At 48.6% G+C, this 25354-nt stretch overlaps 1 protein-coding gene across 2 annotated transcripts in view; it reads right to left on the reverse strand.

Moving 5' to 3' along the window:
• TUB (TUB bipartite transcription factor) overlaps positions 1–16548 on the reverse strand; it is an 84111-nt gene extending 67563 nt beyond the window's left edge. For both annotated transcript variants that reach the window (XM_078058436.1, XM_036101535.2), the window contains exon 1: positions 16447–16548. In XM_078058436.1, the coding sequence (XP_077914562.1) occupies positions 16447–16502 (56 nt within the window). In that variant the 5' untranslated portion in view covers positions 16503–16548. The remainder of the gene's footprint in view (positions 1–16446) is intronic.
• Between the last annotated feature and the right edge of the window lie 8806 nt (positions 16549–25354).

Consider the following 25354-nt stretch of genomic DNA (forward strand, 5'->3'; position numbering starts at 1 on the left):
GGAGGTATCGGTGAGCTGCCTCAGTGGGCAGACAGAGCTGGTCAGGCCTGGCGGGATTCAGAATGTGGGGGACCGCAGCCTCGCAGGCGGTGAGTAGACCAAGGGTACGTGTCCGGACAGGCGGAGCCCTCCCCGCAGGAGCCGGCACCTCGAGGGTGCCACCTAGTGATGGCGCGGCGGGAGTGCAGCTCTGTCTTCAGGCCCTGGGCTTTCCCTCCGCTTTGCTCTTCCTCTGAACTCAGCTGTGTGAACAGGAACTGAAGAAAAGGGTTTAGTCTCGCTCACAAAGGCTTGAGGCTTGGAGTAGGGAAGGCACAATGGGCCCCAGGGTCTGGAAGCTTTAAGGCAGCAGGCAGGGGAAGGCTCCTGCCTCTGGAGCGCCCCGGCTGCATCCAGAGCATTCTGGTGCCCTGTAATTATCTGTTCACACAGCACTGTCTCCCCACCATTCCACTGGGACCTCAGCTGTCACCTGCTCCTGGCATGGCCCACAGGGAGAGGTGACAGGAAGCCCACGCCGAGAACTGGCCTGCCCAGCCTCTCAGGTGCCAGAACTGGGTGCTCACCGTCAGCTAACTCACCTTGCTCCTACGGCCTCGGAAGGGGCTCGCTCTCAGCTTGGGGTCAGGCACGGGTGCTGCAGCGGCTCAGCCCTCAGCTCTCGGACAACCTACTGAGTGCTTGGGAATACTGGTGGCCCTCAGTCATTTTCCTTTCTTGCCAGAGAAAGCAGTAGTGATAAGATGTGAAGTGGTGGTCCCCAAAGTCTGCGTTCCTAGGTGTGGCGAGCACTCAGCCTGGCTGAGCCAGTGGTGTGGGGCCTGCGGAGCAGGGCAGGAGGGAACCAGCCCAGGTGTAGGGTAAAAAGGAGCAGGGACTGCAGAATAGGTGAGGGGGTGGGCAAGCATTTTCTCAGAGGGCCAGATGGTACATATTCTAGGCTTGCAGGCTGAGCTGTACTCAGCTCTGTGGCTGTAGTGGGAAAACAGCCAAAGACAGTATGTAAACAAGTAGGCATGCCTGTGTCCCCTTAAACTATTTACAAAAACAGGCTGCTGATCCAATCCAACCTCACTGCCCACCACAGTGGTTGTCCATGTTGGACCACCCGAGGCCACAGCCCAACACGCCAACTTGTACCAGATGCTCTCGATGGAGCACCAGCCCGTGTCACCAGCGCTCTCTTAGGGCAAGGCTGGGTGTGGTGTCACAAGGCGTAAGGCGCGGGGGCTGGAGTCGAAAAGGTCGGGGTGGTGAGGAGCATGGCCAGTCGGGACCCCCAGACCTCAGTCCTGCCCCCCCTTTCCCAGCACGCACTCAGGGCTCCGGACACTCACCTGCAGTGGGAGGCTCTGCGCAGTCACCACTACTCCCCTTCCTTCCCCTAAGGGATCTCTGTTCGTCTAGCTGATGCCCCTCCAGCCCCTTCCAGAGCAGGAAACTCCCAAAGCCAGGTGGGGGATGGGACAGAACTGCCCCAAGGACCGGTCGCTGGACAGATGACACCCTGGGGAGCGCAAGGTGGCCTGCGGCGAGAGGAGGTGTAACCCAGCACCAGGACTCAGGGGCCCTAGGAGAGGCCAGGCTGGAACCGACCCCCCTGCCCGAAAAGGCCTGGCGGGCTGGCCCCCACCCGGTCCCGGGACAGTCCACTGGAGCCGGCCCGGCCTGCCCACCCCAGCTGCCGTCCCCCGGCGGGTGGCGCCGTGGTGAGGAGATCGCCAGGGGCAGGCTCGGGGCTGAGCCCTGGGCTCTCCAGTTACACTAAAAGTGAGACCGTGGAAGATGGTATCGAGGCGCGCGAAGGCAGCGTGGGCTCATCCAACATTGATGCAGCCCCGGACTGCCCCAGAGCTCCTCGTGGCAGAGGCAGGGTTCCTGCTCCCAGCTCCTCTGGGATGGGCCGGGTCCTCCGCCGCCCTCCCCTGCAGCTCATCACCCGAGGTCACACAGACATCGATCAGCTCCCACATGGAAGCGGCCCCTCCCGCGCCTTGCTTAGTCCGCTGGTTCTGCAGCCCCCCTGCCGCGCAGAAGCCGCCCAGGCGGAGGCCGAGCAGGCTCATGACCCTCATGCACCTAGTCCTGCCCCGCGGAAGGGGTGGTGTACCATCCTCCCCCACTTCCCAAGGCTCAGGGGAAGAAGAGGGAGGGAGAGAGCAAGCCAGTCTCCCCTCGCCCTGCCCCCCAGAGTCAATTCTCTCCAGCACATCTGCTTCCATTCAAATACATCTCACACACACACACACACACACACACACACACACACACACGTCCACATCGTTACTCTTGATGGCACACATGCAGCTGCCTGCAAAGGTGCACAAACTCATCCATACACACTCAGTGGTGCACACACACCCTGGCACAACGTGCCCATAGCCCAGATACACAATTACTGGTACACACACTCAGTTCCACGAAAAACACACTCCCAGAAGCCTTCTCCCAGGGGAGCCCAGACCATCACTGCCTCGGCTCTCTGACACTTGGTGGCGGAGAGAAGGCAATACCACCCAGACTGTCCCACCCAGGGCAAACCAGCCTGGGGGGGGGGGGGGCGCCAGGACAGTGCCCGCTTGGTGCACTGGGGCGTTCCTGCCTGGTGATTAGTGGGTCTGCAGTGCCGGAGAGGGCCCAGGAGCAAAGCCGGGGTGGGCTTAAATCCTGGCCGAGGAACGTGACCTTGTAAGAAGGTGATTCTGGGTCCCTGTGACCCTGACGCAGGCTCAGGCGGATTCCAAAGGTTCCTGGATGCCGGGCCCTCATTCTGACACTAGGTTCCAGTCGGATGGCACAGTTCTCTAGCACCATTAGACGTGCAGACATCTGCCTCCTCTGGCGACAGCATGGGCAAGCTGGTCCCTAATGCCCACCGACGCCCCGACAGCTTGGCCTGGCACTCATCAGTAGATCCACCACGCGCACGCACACACAGACACATACACCTGTCTAGGGTTTTCTTTGTTACTCTTCAGATTAGAGGAGACCAAAACGTTTGCCCAGAGTTTCAGAGGGGGACACTGATTTGGAACACACACCTGAGCCAGGAGCTCTAACTGCTCAATGTCAGGACAGCCCACACTGCTCAGGATGGAGAAAAATGGTACGCCGCTCTCCCAAGTACATGCTGGGTCAGAATGCCCCAGGTGAGACCCAGGCTTGGCATTTATCTGTCATCAGGGCACAGGATTTTTCAGAATGAAGGGGTCAGATATCAACGGGTTCCTGTGAGTCCCCACTTAGAAAAAAACTGTCCTCCGGACTGTGCCTTTCTTTCTACCTTTGGCCACAGAAATGACGTTCCTGCCCCCAGGGTCTGCTTTTGTTTAAAAGCATCCTGTCACTCTACCTGAGAAACCATACTGCCTGATGACTTCAAACATCAGTGTGGGCAAGAAATCCTTGCCTCACCTCCATGACTTGCTCCTGTCTCTACTCCCTTATCACCCTGAGCCCCAATCACACCAGCTGCAAGGGACACAGACCAGCATTCGTCACGTCCCTCCTCCAGAGCTATTCCTCCCCTGACCCTGCACCACCACTCCCATTTGCCCCAGCCGGTACAGTCATTTTAGTCCCATACAGCTATAAATCCATCAGAAGAAAAGTAGCTATGTTCCAAAAGCTCTGGAACAAAGCAGGACCTCCAATCACCTGTCTCGGGTGTCCACCCCAGCCTCCCCTGCCAGCAATCCAGAAGCTGGCACTGCCATGGCCAGGACCTCCAAACCCCAGCCTGCCCTGTTCTCATCCCCCACCCTGGCCTTGCCAACCACAGAACACCCAGCAAGGCCACGGGTCACGTACTCACAGAACACCAGAACTCCAAGAGAGCTCAGTCAAGCAGTCCAGCCTCTTCAACTTCAGGGGAAACAGGCGCAGAGAGCCAAGTGACTTGCCCAGAGCCAGAATGGGAATTAATGGAGTAGCCAGAATGAAGTCCTGGATTCCGAGCTCCCTTCACAGTGCTCTTTCCAACATCCTTCCCTGCTTCATAAAGCCCAGGAAAAGCATCACCTCCATCTCAGAATAAGCTGCTTGCGAACTTACCTGCCACAGGGGTCAGACTGCTGCCCCCAGGCCTGGTCTGCCCCCCTCTACTGCCCAGTGCCTCCCAGCTTCTCCGCTGGTTCTGACTCACCAGCAGTAGGAACTAGAGTTAGCTGGCTCATCCCTATGGCTCCCTCTGTGAGATCTCTCAACAGCTGTGGCCTGAGTCCAAGTCCTAAGGGAAGGGTTTGTTTCAGTGTCCTGAGGTGCTTGCGAATTCTTCACTGGGGCTAAATGCCTGGCCCTCCCGAGGAAGCTGAACCTTGTCACCCAGGCCTCAGGTACTGGCTAAGGTCCCCAGCTCCCGAATTCCCATCTGACCCTGCTTTCCATCCCTAGCCTGGAGGTCCTGCCACTGTGCCCCTCTCACCCAATTGGTCCCAACTGGTACCCACCAGGTCCTCACCAGCCATGTCTCTTCAGTCCCTGGACTACCTCCCTAGGCGCCTCAGCCGCCTCCCCTTATCTGCCCACTCTCCTCACACAGCTCCACCTTGGGGCAGGGCCTGCCTGGGCCACCACACCTAGCCCTGTTCTAGGAATGACCTAATTTTCAGGTTCAACTGGACAGAAAAGTCCTGATATTTGTAGAGGAGACTTGCTACGCGCCCGCTCATAATAACCACAGCCAGCACATAATAGCACTCACCGTGTGCCAGGCGCTGCCCCAAGCACTCTATTAAGCTTTGCAAATATTAAGTCACTGAGTCCTCCCAACGATAGGTACTATTTCCTGTAGGTACTATTACGTCCATTTTAGTGATGAGGCCACAGAGGCTCACGGCAGTTAAATAGCTTTCCCAAGGTCACACATGCACTGTGCAAGTGCTTTGAATACTGTGAAGGAACAACTTTCTGGAACGTTAGGAAGCTGAAGCTGGAGCCATTGTTCGGAAACATGCAGACACTGAGCAGCTTCCCCTCCCACTCTAGCCCCACCCTCGCCAAAAGTATGTGGCTTTGGGGACATCACGTTGGTTTAAGAAGAGGAGAGCCTAACATTTTTTCTTGTGACAAGACAGCCTACATCTTGAAAAGAGAAGCACACATTGTTTTAATGTCAAGTACTCTCAAAACGGTGAAGTGAGCGCTAAGTACAAAGGGCTACTTTTACAATAAGAATTTGGCTACTTCCTCAACTTGGCAGAAACCTACCTTTGCCAAGAGTATCGCCAGCACTGCGTGTCCTGTGTGGGAACCAAGGAGCCAAAAGAAACCTGCACCAAGATGTGTTGTAGAGACTCCTGGCCAGTGTGGTCCCCTTGTCACCAATAAGCTCCAGGCCAATTAAATTAGGAGTTTGACTCTGCCTAGAGTGGATATGCATGTGGTCTGTTTCTAATTCACAGCCTACCTAAGAGTGTACACAATTCAATTCCCACTGTGACCCTTCACTATAAGAAAATCATCACCCCGACTTTATAGATGGGGAAACTGAGACTAAAGGGTATTAAGTAACTATCTACTTAATACACTTCTAAACTGTTTCAACTTTGCTTCTTCTATTTCTATAAGTGGCACACATGATTTTTATAATCAACCAAAACAATAAAGATGTTCCCACCTGGGCTACATTTACACAGCTAGTAAGAAGTGGAGCTGGGATTTGAACCAGGTCTGTCTAATAACAAAGCTCAAGCTCTTTCTAATGCCCCCTCTATGCCATCTCAGTGACCCACTCTTTTGGGAGTCCCAGCCCTCCCTAGACATGTTTGGTACAGGTCACGTCTTGCTTCCTTGCCCTTTTCTCCTATCCAGAACTTACTATAGGGGCGCCTGGGTGGTGCAGTTGGTTAAGCATCCAACTCTTGGTTTCAGTTCAGGTCATGAGCTCAGGGTCATGATCTCAGGGTTGTGAGATCGAGCCCCACGTCGAGCCCTGCATCAGGCTCCCCACTGAGCATGGAGCCTGCTTGGGATTTTCCCTCTCCCTCTCCCACTCTCAAAACAAAACAAAACCTCTCCCCCACCATACTCTCTTTCTCTCTCTCAAAACAAAACAAAACAACATTACAAAGCTGCAGTAATCAAAACAGTGAGATATTGGTATCTCCAAGAATAAATTCATACAGGGTGCCTGGGTGGCTCAGATGGTTAAGCGTCTGCCTTCGGCTCAGGTCATGATCCCAGGGTCCTGGGATCAAGTCCCACATCGGGCTCCCTGCTCCTTGGGTGCCTGCTTCTCCCTCTGCCTCTCTCTCTCTCTCTCTCTGTCTCTCATGAATAAATAAATAAAATCTTTAAAAAAAAAAAAGAATAAATTCATACATCTATGGCCAATAGATTTTTGACAAGAGTGCTATGTCCATTCTATAGTGTCTTCAACAAATGGTGCTGAGACAACTGGATACTGGATTTCCACACGCCAAGGAATGGAGTTGGACCTACATCTCACCAAAATAAACTCAAAATGGATCAATGACCTAAATATATGCTCTAAAACCACTTAGAAGAAAACGGTCAATTTTCATGACTGTGGATTTGGCAATGAATTTGTAAATATGACACCAAAAGCATAAACAAAAGAAAAAAATAGATAAATTGGACTTCCTCCAAATTAAAACTTGTGTTTCAAAGGGCATTATCAAGAAAGTGAACCTCTGTTCACTGTTGGTAGGACTGTAAATTGGTACAACTGCTATGGAAAATAGTATAGGTTCCTCAAGAAATTAAAAATAGAGCTAGAACTACCATCTGATCTAGCAATCCTGCTTCAGCATGTATTTCCAAAGGAAATGCAATCTGGATCTCAAAGGGATATTTCCACTCCCATGCTCCCCACAACATTATTCACAATAGCCCAGGTATGGAAGCAACCTAAATGTCCACTGACAGAGGAATGGATAAAGAAAATATGGTGTATATATATACAATGAAATATTATTTGGCCTGAAAAAATAAGGAAGTTGCCATTTAGGACCACATGGATGAACCTGGAAGACATTATGCTAAGTGAAAAATGCCATTCACAGAAAGACAAATACTGCACGATCTCACTTTATGCGGAATCTAAAATAGTCAAAGTCATAGAAGCGAAGAGTAGAACTGTGGTCGCCAGGGGCTGGGTAGATGGGGAAAATGGGGAAATGTTGGCCAAAGGGTACAAAGTTTCAGTCATCCAAGATGAATGAGTTCTAGAGATCAGATGTACAGCATGGGGACGGTCGTTAACAATACTGTATTGTATCCTTGAAATTTGCTATGAGGATACATCTTAAGTTTTCTCATCATACACACAAAGAAAAGAAAAGAAAAAAAGAAAAAGAAAAGAAAGAAAGAGAAAGAAAGGAAGAAAATGGTAAGTATGTGAGGTGATGGGTATGTTAATTAGCTTGACTGTGGTCATCATTTCACAATGTATATGTATATCAAAACATCAAGTTGTACTCCTTAAATATATATATCTTCTACGTGTCAATTATACCTCAGTAAAGCTGAAAAAAATCAAACCACCAAAAATATCAACCAAAAGACATGCATTAAAATGTCCAGCGTTAATAATAACCAAAGCTGGGACACATCTCAAGTCCCTGTCACAGTGGAACGGATGAATTATGGTAAATCCACACAGAATACTACACAGCAATGAGAGTGAGCAAATTGCAATTTCATGCAAAACCATAGATGAATCCACTGCTAAACTAAAGACGGAAGACACAAAAGAGTACCCCTGGTACTCCTAAATTAAGTTAAAAATAGACAAAACCAATCTCTCCAGTTAGAAGTCAGTCTAATTGAAGTCAGGATGGAGGTAGCCTTGTGTTAGAGGGCAGAAATAATTCAAGGCAGACCTTGAATTCACTTTATGAAAATTCACCAAATTCTTCACTTATGACTTGTGCACTTTTTCATATGCGGGTTATATACTTCAATAAAGAGTTTATTTAAAAACAAAATACATAGGCAAAGGACTTGAATGGACATTTCTCTAAAGATCTATGAATGGTCAAGAAGCACATGAAAAGATGCTCAACATCAGTCATCAGGGAAATGTCAATCAGAACCACAGTGAGAAACCATTTTGCCAGTCCCAGGATGGTTTAAAACCAGAAAATAACAGGTGTTGCCGAGGATGTGGAGAAATGGGAACCTCAGGCACCGCTGCTGGGAAGGTAAAATGGTGCAGTTGCTGTGACAAACAGCTGGGCAGGGCGCCTGGGGGGCTCAGTCAGTTAAGCGTCTGCCTTCTGCTCAGGTCATGATCCCAGGGTCCTGGGATCGAGCCCCGCGTCGGGCTCCCTGCTCCACCGTGGGGAGCCTGCTTCTCCCTCTACCCTCCCCCGCTTCATGATCTCTCTCTCTCTCTCTCACTCTCTCTCCTCAAATAAATAAAATCTAAAAAAAACCCCAAAAAACAAAAACCAAAAACCAGCTGGGTGGTTCCTCCAAAAGCTAAACATGGAATTCGTACATAATCCAGCAATTTCACTCCTATTATACACCCAAAAGAGTTGAAAACAGGGACTGGAACACATATTTGTATGCCAGTGTTCACTGCGGCATTTTCACAATGGCCAAAAAGTGAAAACAACCCAAGTATCCATCAACAGAGTAAGGGAGAGGGGTGCCTGGGTGGCTCAGTCGTTGGGCGTCTGCCTTCTGCTCGGGTCATGATCCCGGGGTCCTGGGATCGAGCCCCGCATTGGGCTCCCTCCTCAGCGGGAAGCCCACTTCTCCCTCTCCCACTCCCCCTGCTTGTGTTCCTGCTCTCGTTGTCTCTCTCTCTCTGTCAAATAAATAAATAAACAAATCTTAAAAAAAAAAAAAAAAACAGAGTAAGGGAGAAACAAACCATGCACACAGTGTGATATTATTCAATCAAGAAGGGAAAGATGTACTCATGTACGCTACAACATGGAAGGACCTTGAAGACATCATGTTAGGTGAAGTAGCCAGACACAAAAGGAAAAATACTGTATGCTTCCACTTACATGTAATATCTAGAATAGGAAACTTCATAAAGACAGAAAGGAAATTGGAGGTTACCAGGCCTAGGGAGAGGGGCCAGTGAGGAGTTACTTCTTACTAAGTACAAAGTGTTTGTTTGGAGTGATGAATAAGATTTGGAAATAGTGGTGATGGTTGCACAACACTGTGAATGTACTTGATGCCACTGAACTGTACACTTAGAAATCAAGGAAATGGCTAATTTTATGTTCTATATATGACTACAGTAAAAAAAAAAAATACCTGCATTGCTATACACTGACAATTAACTATTGGAAATTGAATGAAAAATATACTATTTACAGTATCATTGAAAAATATGCAATACTTCAGGATAAATCTTATAAAAGAGGTGAAAGACTTATACTCTGAAAACTACAAAGTACGCCTGAGAGAAATGAAAAGATCATCTAAATAAACAGAAAGATATATCACGTTTATAGGTGGAAAGCCCAACATTACCAAGAGTCAACTCTCCCCAAATTGATCTATAGATTCAACACAATCCTAATTAAAAGCCCAGCAGGCTTTTGTTTTGTTTTGTTTTTGCAGAACTTGAAAACCTCTTTGTAAAAGGAATGTGAAATTAACAAGGACCCAGAATAGCCAAACAGCTTTGAAGAAGAAGACCATCCTGGTTTCTCCAGGGCTTGGGTGAATGACTCTCCAAGTCATTCTTTTGATCTTGCTTTGACTCCACACTCACCAGGCAGCCTTTTGATTTTACTTGCCAAGTAGCTTGAAGATTGGGTATGGGCCCTGGGCAGGGCCATAAACACTGCAATAACTGCAAAGAGATCTTCACAACTCTAGAGTAATAAATGGGTCTTCTGATTGGGGAGCAGGGAAGAAGAAGAAGAAGAACAACAACAACAACAACAAAGTTGAAGGTCCAAAACTACCTGATTTCAAGACCCTTTACAAAGCTATAGTCATCCAGATAGTGTGACATTGGCATTGAGAAAAGCAAATAGATCAATGGAACAGAATAGAGAGTAGAGAAATAAATACAATGACAACTGGTTTTTGAGAAAGATGCAAAAAAAGTAAAGTCCTTTCAACAAGTGGTGCTGGAACAATAGATATATCTTTCTTTTTTTCAATGAACCTCATTCCATATACAAAAGTTAACTCAAAATGAAATGCAGACCTAAAATGCTAAGCCTAAAATTAGAAAATTCCTAAGAGAAAACGTTTGTTGCTTTGCATTAGGCCATGATTTCTTAGATAAGACACTAGAAGCACAATCCATACCCCAAAGACACAGATGTAGTGAAAAGAAGTGGTACATGCACCCCAATGTTCATAGCAGCAATGTCCACAATAGCCAAACTGTGGAAGGAGCTGAGATGCTCTTCAACAGGTGAACGGATAAAGAAGATATGGTTTATATACACAATGGAATATTACTCAGCCATCAGAAAAGATGAATACCCACCATTTGCACCGACATGGATGGAACTGAAGGGGATTATGCTAAGTGAAATAAGTCAAGCAGAGAAAGACAATTATCATATAGTTTCACCCATATGCGGAACATAAGGAATAGTGTAGAGGACCACAGGGGAAGAGAGGGAAAACTGAATGGGGAGAAATCAGAGAGGGAGACAAACCATGAGAGACTCTGGACTCCGGGAAACAAACTGAGGGTTACAGAAGGGAGGGGGGTGGGGGAATGGGGTAACCGGGTGATGGGTATTAAGGAGGGCACGTGTTGTGATGAGCACTGCAGCTAATGGATCGTTGAACACTACATCACAAACTAATGATGTACTATATGCTGGCTCACTGAACATAAGAAAAAAGACTACATTGGTAAATTGGGCTGCAGAGAGCTAGATTTCTGCTCTTCAAAATATATGAGACTGAAAAGAAAGCCACAGACTTGGAGAAAATATTTGCAGGTCACATATCTGATAAAGGACATGCATCCAGAATATGCAAAGAATTCTCAAAACTCAATAGTAAGGACACAAATCACCCAATAACAAATGGGGAAAAGATTTTAACAGATACTTCCCCCAAAAGAAGCACGGATGGCAAATAAGCACATGAAATTATGCTCAATATCATTAATCATTAAAAAAATGCAGATAAAGTCACAATAACCCATCACCACTACATAACTGTTAGATGGCCAAAATTTAGAAGACTGACCATACCAAGTTGTCCTAAGGATATAGAGGAATTGGAACTCTCATACACTGCTCAGGGGAATGTAAAATGGTACAACCACTTTGAAAAAGTTGCAGTTTTTAAAAAGTTAAATGTATACCTACCCCCCAAAAATAATGTATACCTACCAGGTGATCCAGCCATCCCATTCGTAGGTATTTATCCGAGAGAAATAAAAACATATATCTTATACAAAGGCCTGTGCATAAACAATCACAAAAGTTACATTTGTAAGAGCCAAAAATTGGAAAACACTCAAGTGTCTACCAACAGAGGAATGGATAAACTGTGGCATCGCTGCATAATCGAATACTACTCAGCAAAAAAAAAAAAAAAAAAAAAAAAGAAAAAGAAATGAACTACTGAGTCATGCAACAACATGGAAAAATATCAAAATAACTATGGCTGCATGAAAAAAGTCAGACCAAAAAAGAAGTACCCACTGAATGATTCCAATTATATAAAATTCTAGGATATGCAAACAAATCAGATCAGTGGTTCCCTGAGGATAGGAGGAGGGTAGGGGTTGGCGGAAGGAAGTATTATAAAGGGACACGAGGACACACTGGCCTCCTTGCTGTACTGAAATACACTAAGCACACTCCTACCTTACAACCTTTTTACTTGCTGTTCCCCCTTCCATGGAACATTCTTCCCCATTCACTCCCTTGCTTTGTATAGGTCTCTGCTGAAATATCACCTTCTCAGAGTTTCTCTTACTGTCTGGTGGCGGGGAGAGAGACACGGACAAAAGTGTGCATAGGCTATGTCATTGCTAAGTGACTTATCTTATATGCTAAGTGCAAAGAAGAAAAATAGAGCTGAGCAAAAGGGAGAGAATATGACTATGTAGAGGTTGGGGTGGGGGTGAATATGTAGTATTATATTGTCTGGTTGGGGAAACTCTTGGCGTGGCAGTGATGTGGAGTCAGGAAGTTACAGAAGATCCAGGCCGATGTGATCTCAAAGGAGCAGGAGGAACTATCATCTGCTTAGGGTTTGGGGGTGTGGATAGGGTCCAGTAAGAGGGGCCTTGACTATGATGCAGAAGAGCAGCTGTGGGGGAATGGGAGTGAAGCTAAGCAGGGAGAAGGGAAAGACTGCTGACGGCACAGCAGAAGAGGAAGTCCCTGCACGTGGTGACAGTCGGCAGGGCTGCACAGTTGTTGTGGCAGTGTTCTGATGCCACGATGACAAAGGAGGTGGGGGTTCTACTGCTGGTCCATGCAGGACTGGAGTGGTGGTGAGCATGTGCAAGGACACAGAAAGTGATGGTAGTGAGTGATTCAGATGATCTCCCATGTGGTCCAGGCTGGGAAAGGAAGAAGAGAGACCAGGAAAATGCTGGCAGGAGAAAATTCAGACATGAAGGCACCGGATGACTCAATAAGGTGGTGCGAAGAATGTATGAGGGAGGTACAGGAGGCCAGAGATTGGGATATTAGTGCATAAGATATCAGAAGTGAGGCAATCTCAGGGGCCAACATCTAGGAATGTGTCCTGTGAATAACTGAAGAGAAGTTTCTAGAATGGCAAAGGTCCAGAAATTGTGAGTGAAGAGTGCTACTTGGTGATGTACATAGCCCTGAAACCTCTGGGATCATGACTGGAGCTTGAATGGAGGCAAGAATGTTAACCAAGTGCCAAGCTCTTGAGAACACATAGACTTGAGGGTACATACTGCGTGCCAGTCATCTTTCATGAATCATTTCATTTTACCTTCATAACAATGAGGGATATAGATAAGAAGAGACAGATGGAATGGTGAGACTTGGAGAGTTCAAGGTCACTGTCAAAGTTTTGAGTTCCTTTGGCTACAAGGATGCTGAAGAGGGAATACAGAGTTATCAGTGAAGGGTCTGGCTTTGAATACGTTGAGTTCAGGGTGTTGGTGGAATATATATGTGGAGATGTCCACAAGGATTTAGAGATGTAAGGTTCAGGCTCAGCAAAAAGACTGGAGTTGAAGATATGGATCTCTATGTTAAAAGCACTGAGGTGATAACTGGGACCAGGGTGTAGCCTGAGAATAGAATGGAAGAGAGGGGAATTTTGGCATGTGCTCACACTGGGACAGTGGGGACCAAGAGGAGTGAGCAATTAATGTAAGCTGCATATTGGGGTAGATTGTAAAAATGGCCACAAATTCTTTACAGCTCTTCCCTTCGAGAGGTGAAACTTATTCCTCTCCCTTGAATGTGGGTTGACAGTTTTACTTTCTTTGACCAATACAATGTGGCAGAGTGATGTGCATGTCCCAAACCTAGGCCTCAAGAGCCCTTGTAGCTTCTGCTTTCTCACTGGGAATCTACCAGCATGTGCACAAACCTGGGCTAGCCTGCTGGAAGATGAGAGAGCATCATTCTCTCTCTCTCTCTCAATCTCTTGCCCCCCTCCCCCCAAAGAGAGAGGCTCCAGATGTGCTAGCCTTCCCAGCTGAGGCACCGCACACGTTCACAAGTACAGCCTAAAGAAGCCACGCCTGGGCCGGATCACAAAAACTGCCCAGCTGAGCCCAGCCCAAATGGCTATCCACAGAATCTTGAGCTAATTAGAACAACTAGTATTTTAAGCCGTTAAATTTAAGAGTAATTTGTTACACGGCACTAGATAACTGATATACATATGGCCTGAGAAGCAAAGGTGGAAACAGATGAAAAGAACAGGTAATATAACGCAGAGAGGTCAACTTCTATGGGGATGTGGAGGAGAGTGGTTTCCCGGGTTCAAAGATGTGGTGGGGGCAGAAGCCAGAGAACAGGGTCAGAAAGTGTTAACTGTTAATGGCGGGGTGGTTTGCTTCTAGGGGGTGGGGATGGGGGCAGCAGGATCACAGAATTTCACTTTTATTTTTTTATTTTTTTTTAAAAGATTTTATTTATTTATTTGACAGAGAGAGACAGAGAGAGAAAGGGAACACAAGCAGGGGGAGTGGGAGAGGGAGAAGCAGGCTTCCCGCGGAGCAGGGAGCCCAATGTGGGGCTCGATCCCAGGACCCTGGGATCATGACCTGAGCCGAAGGCAGATGCTTAATGACTGAGCCACCCAGGCGCCTCAGAATTTCACTTTTAATACCTGGGTACTACATACATGTGTTGCTTATATAGTATTTTTAACAGTTTATTGAGGACTGTGCAATTTTTAAATAATTCAATTCTTAAAAATTTTTAAAAACTAAGTACTAACAGGAGAGTGGAGGTGGGTGATATAGACCAATGCTTCCAGAGGAAAAGCTGAACCAGCCCTAATCAAATCATCTGGGAAGGATTATGCAAATCTTGACACTAGAGTTCCACGTCTGGAGATTGGGATTCAGTTAGTTTGGACACAGGCCAGGGAAGCGACTTTCTTCCCATGGCTCCCCAGTTTTGAGACTGTCAGGGTGAGAAGAAAAGCATGCTGAGGACAGAACCCCAGGAAAACTCTTTATTCAGGAGTCTAAAAAAGAGAAGGATTTTCAGACTAAGCCTCTATGTTCTCAGAGATATTTACAATATTTATGAATAAAACAGCAATGGGTATCACTTATTACTATGTTATCTCATCTAATCCTTCTAATCCTTCCCACTTCACAGAAAAAACTGAAGCCTAGAGAGGGAAAGCAACTTGTTCCAGGTGAGTTGGGTGGAGTCAGGATTTGAACCCAGGTTGTCTGATTCCAGAGTCTTGCTGTTTTTGTAGGGAAAATATTTAGTTATTATATAGAACTTTTCAATTTAAAATTTCCCTTCTATATATGTATTAGGCCTTTGGCAATATGCTACCACTGATTTCTACTAGAATCTAGACTGTGAGCTCCTCTGGGGGAGGGAACTGTGTCTTTTTATCTCCTTATCTCCAGGGCCCCACACATAGTTTGCAGTCAATACATATTTGTTGAATAAGCAAATGAATGTGTGGTTTGGGATTTGAACACAAGCTTGGAGGGTTTATTATTTTAAGTTTAATACTCTGATCATTTTTGACTCCCTCTCCATAGGAAACACTACTTTTCAAAAGGGCACCTTCACTGGAATTGGGCGGTGGGCAGCAAGCAGATGGCTAGGATTGCACAGTGCAGGGTTCAGGAGGAAACAGAATCAACCAATTCAGACCACATTTCCCCCCCAAAGAAGGCCTTGAAAGCAAACAAAGGGGTGTACCAGTTGCACTCGTCTTGAGGAGGGAGACTGACAAGCTTTAATAGGTTTACAGGCTGAGACATCGACAGTAGAGGGAAAGGCGAAAAAGGAAAAAGATGGGATCAATTGGGGGAGAGTCAATAGGGTCCTAGGGGGATGCAGCTGGGGCAGGAGGGACACCTGTTCCTCTGAATCTCGAAAGACCGGCTGTCAGAGATGCAGGAAGGTTTTTAGCAGAGTGAAGGGAAGGAGCGCGCCAGAAGCAGGATTGAGGAAGGGGAGAGCAACCCAGTTCATGAAGTTTCTCTTCCAGCTCTATTTAGGGCCATGGATCAGAAAATTTAACTCCAGAGATCCTCATGGGGTTATGAACTTTGAAAACAACAACAACAAAAACCTATCTACTATCATCATGGTTTCATTTTAAAAAGCGAAGTGACATTTAACACACCAAAAATAGGCAGAAAGGACAAAAATCTCAGAATAAATCTCTGCTTGATGACCAACTCATTCGGTTGTCCTCATTTTTCTCACTTCACCTGGAAGGATGATTCCTCCCGGCAGGACCAGTGCGTGGGGAGCGCGGCGCCCAGCCGCCCACGCCGGCAGCCTCTCTCGGTCCCCGCGGGGCGGGCGGGGAGCCTGGCAACGCGGCGCGCGCCCCGACAGCCGGCCCGGGGCTGCCCTCCCGCTCTGCGGAGCAGGCGGCGGGCGACCCGCGGTCCGGGCAGCGAGCGGGGGCGCTCTCCCCCCCCACCGCGGGGACCCCTCCTCGCCCCACTGCGCGGCCCGCCCGGCAGCCCCTCCACGCTCCCTCGTGCAGTTGCGGCGCTGGGGGGGCCACCGCAGGGCAGCCGGACTGGGGTGGGGGTGGGGTGCGAGGTGGGTGGCCGCTCGCGGGTCCCGGTACCCGGGTGTCCTCCTCTGCCGGCTCTGCCCCGCAGGTGTGAGGACACCCTCCGCTCGGCTCCGGCTTCGGATGTCCGCGGCTCCGGGTTCCGACGACCCGGACGCTCCAGGGTCCGGGTGCAGCCCGGGGGTCTGCTCCCCGCCAGCGCCGCTTCCCCCGCCGCCGTGCGCGCGGGGGAGGGCGCCCACGCAGGGCCACGCGGAGGGCCGGGGGAGCCCACGCTGTAGGCGGCCACCCTACCTGTCGTAGCTCCAGCGGCTGTAGGACAGGGTCCGGTGGCTGCTGACTCCCTCCATCGCCGCCTCCCAGCTCGGCTCTGGGCTCCGCGGCGGCAGCAGCGGCTGCGCTGGGCTCGGCGCTCGCTCGCGGCGGGCCGGGCCGGGGCGCGGGCGGAGGACCGTACCATTCGGCCCCCCCACTGGGGGGGGTAACCCCCCCCCTCCGGCTCTGCCAATGGCGGGGACGCGAGGGCGGCGGGGACCCGGGCCCGCGGGGCCCCCTCCCCCGCGCTCCAGTCCCGCGGGGGCGCGGCTGCGGCAGCCTGGACGGCTTATTTATTTATTTCCGATGTGTGCTCCGCGTCGCCATGGCAACCGCTCCATCTTTTCCGGCGTCACTAGGGCACCGCAGCTTTCAAACCTTCCCGGGACAGGGATTGCTACGAGGCCGTCTCTTCTGCTCGCCGTACTCGGGCCCCCTCTGCAGAGACGCCTCCCCCTTCCTGGCGTGGAGTCACAGCCATTCACTCCCTCCAATCTTCCACTTCAATTACTCTCCTTCTCAGGAATGGGAATACTCACCCCTGAATTTTGAGGACCTCGGCCACCTCCCAGCCCCTTTTCCCCTAGCACGTAAGTCCTTTACCGGAGTTCCCCCTCTCCTAAAAGTGTCGAGACTCAGCCCCCTCGTTACCCAAATGAAAACCCACTTCTTCCCTATTCCCCCGGTTCCCTTGGCCCTATTTAGCATAAAGCGGCCCCCTTGGGTTCGGAGGACTAAGCTCTGAGAACACACCCATTTCTAGGCCAGCTCTGTTTATTTTCTTTGTGCTTTCCCTTCATTACTACTAAAATTACTTTGGAAAATATCCAGCTGTGTTGGCTCAACTAGCGGAGAGTGTCTTCTTCATCTATACTTGGCGGTGGATGACCCAGGGAAGGCCCTGGGGAGAGGGGCCGGCCCCTCCTTCCCCTCCCTTCCCCCACCCTGGGCTGCTGGCTGTGGGGATTTACAGGTATAATCTTCTTGCCGAGGTCGTGGAAGCCTAAGAAGGACCTTTGGGTGCAGCTGTTGTGGGGAGGCTGAGACCAGGGGCAAGAGTGGAGGTGTCCGCGTTCCCTGAAGGGGGAGCACTGGGCAGTAGCCGTTGAACTCCACTAATCCAAGGATCAGGGGCAACTCGGTGAAACCAGACTCGCTGTGAACCTGTGGGTTACAGGCTTCCAAGTGGCAGCACCCCTGTTGCATCCAGCCCACAAACGTGGTTTTGTTTTTCATTGACTAAGTTGACAACACTTAATGGAGAGATTAAATAGATTGGACTTTTTGTCCCCTCTTGAAAATTAAGCAAATCTGGCAACCCTTGGACCTGCCTGCAGCATGGCAGGCGTAGGGCCGAGAAGTGGCTGCCCTCCTTACAAGGAGCATGTGTTCTCCTATGGGCCTCAGGCCCCAGCCCGCCAGCTTCTTTCACTTTTATAACTGGTCCCTGCAGCTTTGGAGTTCTCCACCCCAGGCAACAGTCATCTCTCTAACCCATGGTTTCCCATGGCCCTCAGAGTTGAGCAAATGCATCATTAACCAGTATTTACCAAGGACCTGGTCCTCAGCAAAAGGCTGTAAATAATAGCAAGCAGAAACGGTCACTCCCTTGCGAGGTTTATAGACTGACATAAATGGACCGACTCCCAAAGAGAACCATTGTTTCTGAACCACATCTTGGCATATCCATAACCTCAGGAGTGGTGGATTGAGACTCCAGAATCAACTTGTTACAAGTGTGTGAAGCCTTATTTCATTGTTTGGGTAATGGCGAGTGGAGAATGCCCCTATCTGGAGAATGTGTGGGGTTTGTGGGACCTCCCACAGACACTGCAGAACCAAAACCCATAGCTGCTGACTCGTATTAGATAAGTGTCCAAGGATGTTCTTTCTCCAAAGGACTGATGGAAGGGCAATAGAATCTAAGAAGGAGACATCCTCAACAAAAAAGGTCCTGCATCACCCACTCTAAGCCATGCTCGCTCAGAGCCAGGAGTCACAGAGACCCCCTAAGGCTGACACTGGGTACGGGCTGCCTGGCCCCTGCAGCCTGCCTTGGTGAGGCCACTGCAGGCAGGAGTAATAAACACATACTCTACATCATCGGGGAACCAGGTAGTTGGCACAAGGCAAAAGTTCTATAGCTAGAAGAGCCAATAGCAGGTGTGCTGGACTCTCAGACCCTCACCTCCAAATCCTGACACCCCTAGATATACAAATAAGAAGCCCAAAGTCAGGTGTCCTGAGCCAGGGCTGAGAGCTGTGGAAAAGCTACATCCTAGACATTCTGGGATGATCCCTGGAGAAGCTCTGGGCTAGGCAGATGGAAGAGCTTATCAAAGCCCCAGAGGAAAGGACCCTTGACCCTTATCAATTGCAGGAGCCATGTGTCAGCATTCTGTGGGAGGGAGATTGTGGCAGATTTAAAGCATCGTCGCTGAATCTTTGACATTCCTCTCATTGAGAAGTAAGGTCTGTGATACCTCACCGTGAATCTCTACGCTATGTGATTTCTGAAGTTAAGTAATAAATGGCCTCTCAGTTTACTGGAAGGGACCCCATATAAGAAGTTCGACTACCCTGTGGCCACTGTACTGTGAGGAAGTCTAATCTGCAAGGAAAGGTCATACATAGATGCTTCAGTTGACAGTCCCAGCTGAGCCCAGCCTTCACATCACCCAAGCACCACACATAGAAGAAAGAAGCCTTCGGCAGAAAACAACCCCTCATCCTACAAGTCATTTCCAGATGCTTGAGTCTTCCCAGCGGAGGCCCCAAACATTATGGAAGAGAGACAAGTCAGCTGTGAGTGCCCTGACCTGACCCAGAAAATCTGTGAGGACATAAAAACGGTTGTTGCTTTACACCACAGATAACCAGACAGGCAGAATTCATCTCAGAGGAGCCGGTTCTTTTTCCGTGAACACTGAATAACGGGTCTTTTGGATGTGAGAGGAAGGGTCCCATTTAGTTTACACAGAAGAGCTGCAATAAGGAAACTCGAATGCTCTGCATAGTAAAGCAACAGGAAGGTAGGAGTTGTCCTCTGGTGGCTAACTGATGGCTGGAAAAAAGGCTGGAGCTGGGAGAGAAAGAGGAAGGCTGGGTAAGAAGAGAAGGTGAAAGGGCAGAGGGCTAGAGTCTGAGAAGGAAAAGAGCTGGTAAGAAACTCCTAGTCAGGGCTGAGCAAAGAACCTGAGGAACAAAGATATCTAATATGCTATTTTAAGTTGGCTTCTGCTCTCCGGTGGTGCTGTTCTGTCAGCCCCAAACCTCCAGCAGAAGTCTGATGTGTATGTACCACCCCCTCTTCGGAATGATGCTTGGGGAATGTGGCAGGCAGGGCACGGTCCACACATGGGACAAAGGGCAGCAGGAGGAGGGCAGCAAGCTGAGCAGCTAGCTGGAGACTGAGAATTAAGTTAGGAGCAGGAATGCAAAGGAGACCAAGAGAACATGCCCTTCTTGGAAATCCTTCGGTGTATTAGGGGGGGCCTTCTAGACTACCCCAAATAAAAGGAGATGGGCTATAGATATTGGTCCTGGACCTAGGGTCCAGGCTACCTGGATCCCCCATAGCAAGGTGGGATCCCTCAGCCATGTGAGGCCAAACTGTCTAGCACGTTTCTGGGAGAGCAAATAAGCAATGGAGAAACCCAAAACTGGGACTTAGGACCAAGAGTCACTATGGCAAAATGAGGAACAGGGACCTGGGAGCCTATGTCCCTGGAGAATAAATCCTGGAAGGAAAAATCCTCTGGAGTAACAGAGGTGGAAGGCTCTAAAGGGAAACCACCCCTCATACTACAACAAGTTCCATACCCTCCAAAGTAAGACTCTGGAAGAAAGCACTGCTGGCCAGAACCATGTGCACACTACACTGTGCCCCTAAGGCCCACATTTTCCCAGCAGTTTCTAGTCCCATTGCTACCACCCACGTTTTGCCCTAAAAGGCAATGCTCCCCTTTAACACTCTGGTCCTGGCGGACACAATCCCTATGTTCTCTTAGTGTAGCTAGAACAGGCTAGATCTTTAAAGACTTCATTAATTTTAGAGGAAAGACAACAGGAAAATAAACCAAGCCATCGCATGAAATGCACAAATGCAGGGTCCAGGACCATGCACCATTCACCTGGCCATTTGCAGATGTCTATAGTCTGATTCCAAAAGGCAGACTCTCTTATCGGATTTCTTCCCTAGACATCCTGACACCTGCATGCCCACCGTCAAGAGGGGATGATACCCATTTCTTTTCTGAGAGATGGGCTTCATCTCCAGGTGAATGGCACTTTGAATGACATCACTAATGTGATGGGCCATCCCCACTCCCGCACTCAGAGTGTGGCTTCACCCTCACAGGCCCAACTGAACAACCACAATATAGTCTCATCCATTAACCTCCACCTCCCTTCTTCTCCATCCCAAACACATAATGACAGGACAACAAGAACACCCTCTCAACCCTACTTTGAGTCCTCAGGGCTTTCTATATGTGAACAATGAGGGTGGAGATAGAGATCTAAAAAGTCCACACAAATTGATAATTGTTCTTAACATCCCTGACTCTGCTGTCTAAGGCAGGAACAGGCCTTTATTTATTCCCAGGTATGTGGTCCCACAGTTGCTAACTATGGCTCTCATTGGGTTGGGAGATGCTTGCTTTGGACTATTTGGAAACCTGAGCAAGGGGCCAGGCAGGGCTCAGCTGGTTGTAAATCAGTGTCAATGTTCAACCATTAAGCTCCAAAACAAACCACCATCACTATCACCACCAAAAGGCTCTTAAAATTCATGGTAGAGATTTTAAAAGCAATTGCAGGAGTCCAACTGTATATGCAGTGAAGTTTTGTTAAGTATCAGGAGGTGCCAACTGTCCTAACTCTTGTTTCTATGACGTGACGGTCCATTAGCACCAGAGGTCCCTATTAGACAAGAACACTGTGTGGAGTCTATGGAAAATTCCAGTAGGAGATCTTTTAGGCTTGAGAGCTAAGCCATGCCTTCTACAGCACAGAATGACTCATATCTGAAAAAGCAGCTCATGGTGTGCTGGGCCCAAGCAGAGCCTGTGAATACCCGATAATGGGATATCAAGACACTATATGACTAGAAATGCCCATTGTAATCTGGGCCACCAGTCATAAACTGGATTATTTATGTTGACTAGTTCACCAGTCTTAAGTGGGCAGTTCATTGTATGACGATAGTAGTACATTTGGGATTGGGTCCCGGCAGGTCCAGAGAGCAGCGAGTGAGCCATGTGAAAAGGTGATTTAGACTCTATGCCATATAGCCCTGCTGCACCCACCTGCTCCCTTAGCTCATATTCCTGCTTGTGGGGGTGTTCCCTACAACCACTGTCATAGGAGGAAAAAAATTTGAGCCTGGAGTATGTTTGGGTTGACTTCATACAATGGTACAAAACAAAAATGAATTGTAGCCATACCAGATACCCACTGAGGACAAGTTCTAAAGGCGAGCGGTGAGGGAAATCCTCCTAGTGGGCAGTAAACTTGTCCATCAACTTTGCATGTAGGGAGGCATGGCCTGAGGCAAGAATGTACACGGGCCTCTGGGCAGTGGAGAATAACTCAACCGGTTGGTCAGAGGCCTGGATGGAGCAAGATTGGAATAGCAGAGAAGGAAGCCTGGGGAAAAGGTGCATGGATGGACAAATAGGAGAGGTGTCTGATTACGCAGACCTTTGAGTGTCATGTCAGTGCTCACTGGAAAGCTTCTGCTGCAGAGGAAGCGTCAATAGCCAGGTACACACAATGACTTGTCTACTGGTTTCTGTCTCAACCAACCAAGTGCATGGGCCCATGAATGGAGACGGGGTGTGGCAGAGATGGAGGCTCTGCATGGGCCCGCCAAACGGGGTCCCCCTCACCAATGCTGATTTACCTACTGCTGCTCCTGAATGCTCAACCTGCACTCTCAGAGGCTGGACCCTCATTATGGTTGCATTCCTTGAGTAGACTGCCCCAGCACTTGGTGGTAAGCTGATTACATCAGACTCTTCCCACCCTGCAGAGGGCAGCAATGTGTTCTTCTTGGAACTGAAATCTTTTTGGAATATGGATTTATGCTTGTAGTGCTTCTCCAGGGCCTCCAGTATCTAATTATCAACCTGGAATTCTGTATAGTGTAGTCTTAGTTGAAAGGGTGTATTTTATGGTAAAGGATGTGTGAGACAATGGTTTTGTAAAACAAGGGGTCTTACCATGTACTTCATTACCTGGAAACAAAGGGTAGAAGGTGGGAATGGCCTTTTAAATTAAAGGCTTAGCTAAGGAGCCAGTTTTGGAGTGACATCCTATGGAAGAGATCACTGTCCTCCAGAATGTAGTATATGCATTAAACAATCAGGTCACATACAGTGCGATGTCCCCGTAGTTAGAATACACAGGGCCAAGTAACCAAGGGGTGAAAATAGGATTGGCTCCTTTCATCATCACTCTGGTGAGATCTTTACAGCAACTGTTTCCCATTTCTGTGGCTGGCTCTGTTGGATTAGAGATCCTGATTCTCCGGGGGGACGTCTTCTACTGGTTAACACAGGATTTTTCCACTTCGGGCTCCTCAAGGCAGTGGACCATCAGGTAAAAAATGTTTTATTATACTGAAGGGAGCAATCATCCCTGACTGTCCAGAGGAGCTAAGGATGCTGCTGCATAATGGGTTCAGGGGAGATTCATCTGAAACGTGTGTGCTGGAGTGTCTCTCGATGCTTTCAGCCCTGGGGATGACGGTAACTAGGCAATCACTGCCAACAAAGCCTGGTAACGGCAAAGCAGACAAGGGCTCAGCCCTTCGGCATGAGCAGCCCAGACCAGCTTTGATGTTGGGGTTGCGGGGGAAGGAGATGACGAATATTAATTGTGCCTTAGAAGTAGCTGCAGCAGGGGAACTCTAGTTTATTCCACTAACACCCTCCTGTTGAAAATCCTTTTTAAAAAAAAAAGCATGTAGCTGACCAGTACCTTCAAGAGTCCGTGACAGAGTGGAGGAGGAACAAGTCTCAGCAACGCAAGGAGTGTACCTTTGCAGACACTCTCGGTGCCCTGTCCTGACTTCTGCACACTTGGACAGTTTCGTGCCCATTGCTCTCGTGTCATCTCAAGTTCTCCTAACCAGCCAAGAAAGGACACTTAGCCCACCCACGAATGGAGCCTACAAGTAGGAAGAAGTTAACCTCCTGAGAAATTCTTCGACCAATGGGAGAACTGGTTAAATGTCCCAGTTTTCAAGTCTTTCAGAATTCGAAGGGGTAAAAAAAAAAAAAAAAAAAAATTCGAAGTGGTATTTTACACAGTTCCTTAAAGGGTTCTCAGTGGCATGGAAACAACTAGTTTAAAACCTTCCACTGTATTGGTTTTCCTCCCTGCCTTGTCTTCATTCACTTCTGCTTCTTGGATCATATTATGGGTTGACTGTATCCCCCACCAAAAAAGTATGTTGAAGTCCTAAGCCCTGGCACTTGTGAATATGACCTTACATGGAAATAGGGTCTCTCCAGGTGTAATAAAATTAAGATGAGGTCATTAGGGTGGGCCCTATCCAATATGACTGGTGTCCTTATAAGAGGGAAATGTGGACACAGACACACAAGGAGAAGGCCATATGATGACAGGCTGAGACGGGAGCGCTGCAGCTATAAACCAAGGAACATCTGGAGCTACCAGCATTTGGAAAAGGCAAGGAAGGATACTCCTCTAGAGGCTTCGGAGGAGGAATGGTCCCACAAACACCTTGATTTCAGACTTCTAGCCTCCAAAAATTAAGAGAATAAATGTCTACTGTTAAAAGACACCAAGGTCGTGGTACTTTTTCTAATACAGATCACCTTCCACATAAACTATCTCCTTCCCCCCAAGTCCCTGTTCTGCTTTCAGGGGACCCAAATTAAGTATGTTCCCCCTCCAGCTCAATCTTTAGGTCTAAATTTGGGGTTTCCATCCCTAGCTAACCCTTACCTCAATCCATCTCTTGCCCCCTCAAATCAGCTTAGCAGTCTTACCACCACCCTGTCTTGCACCTTCTCCTTCTTCCAACCTCCAGAGTTTGGTGAGGGTCCCTCACTCACCTGCCAAAAACTCTAGTACCATGTAGAAAGGCCATGTTCTTTTATAGGGGTCCTAGGACTATACACTAGCTCTGGCACCACCCCTTCCCTGGATAGAAAGCCCCAGAAACCTCATTTTGGTCTTTAGGGCCTGGGCCAGGGTCTATCCTGGGAAGTGGCAGCTCCAGTACTTTTGTATAGAGGGCTTGTATCTTATAATCTGACCAGAAAGGGAGCGGGCCCTAGGAGTTTTACTTAAAACTGTGTTTCCAAACCATGTTTTGAAAACTAGTATGTGTTTAGAGTGATTTTGGAGTGGGGACAGAGTATGATATTTTGGTGTCATCACTCTGTGGCTCAAAGGTGACCAAAGGTGGTCCTGGAGGTGAAGCATCTCTAGAAGCTTTGGTCACTCATTTTGCACCAATCTAGCCCCTCCAAAGTAGAAGGTGCGGCCCTTGGAAAACTCAGGAACAAGGAATGTGAACTGGCAAACCAAAGGCCTTTAAGTGGTGCAAGGCAGTCCTCTAGTGGCCATGACTCAGAAGGCCTCAGGCATAGATAGAGCTGTGCTCCTTACTACCACAGACAGGAGGACCAGCATAGTGGGACAGAGACCATTATAAAACTGATGACCATCAACACGGAACAGAAACATAAGCATGGGGCTGGCAACCCCAATGAGGCAGAAGATAGACCGGGACAGACCAGACAGATCATCCTAATCACAGCCTAGATCATCACCAAATGCAATTATTTTCCCTTCTGGGAGACACACCAGGGTAGAGGGAGAAAACTGGAATTCTGTTAGCCCTGTAAGG

Source organism: Halichoerus grypus, chromosome 11 (genome assembly GCF_964656455.1).
Source record: "Halichoerus grypus chromosome 11, mHalGry1.hap1.1, whole genome shotgun sequence".
Classification (NCBI taxonomy): Eukaryota; Metazoa; Chordata; class Mammalia; order Carnivora; family Phocidae; genus Halichoerus; species Halichoerus grypus.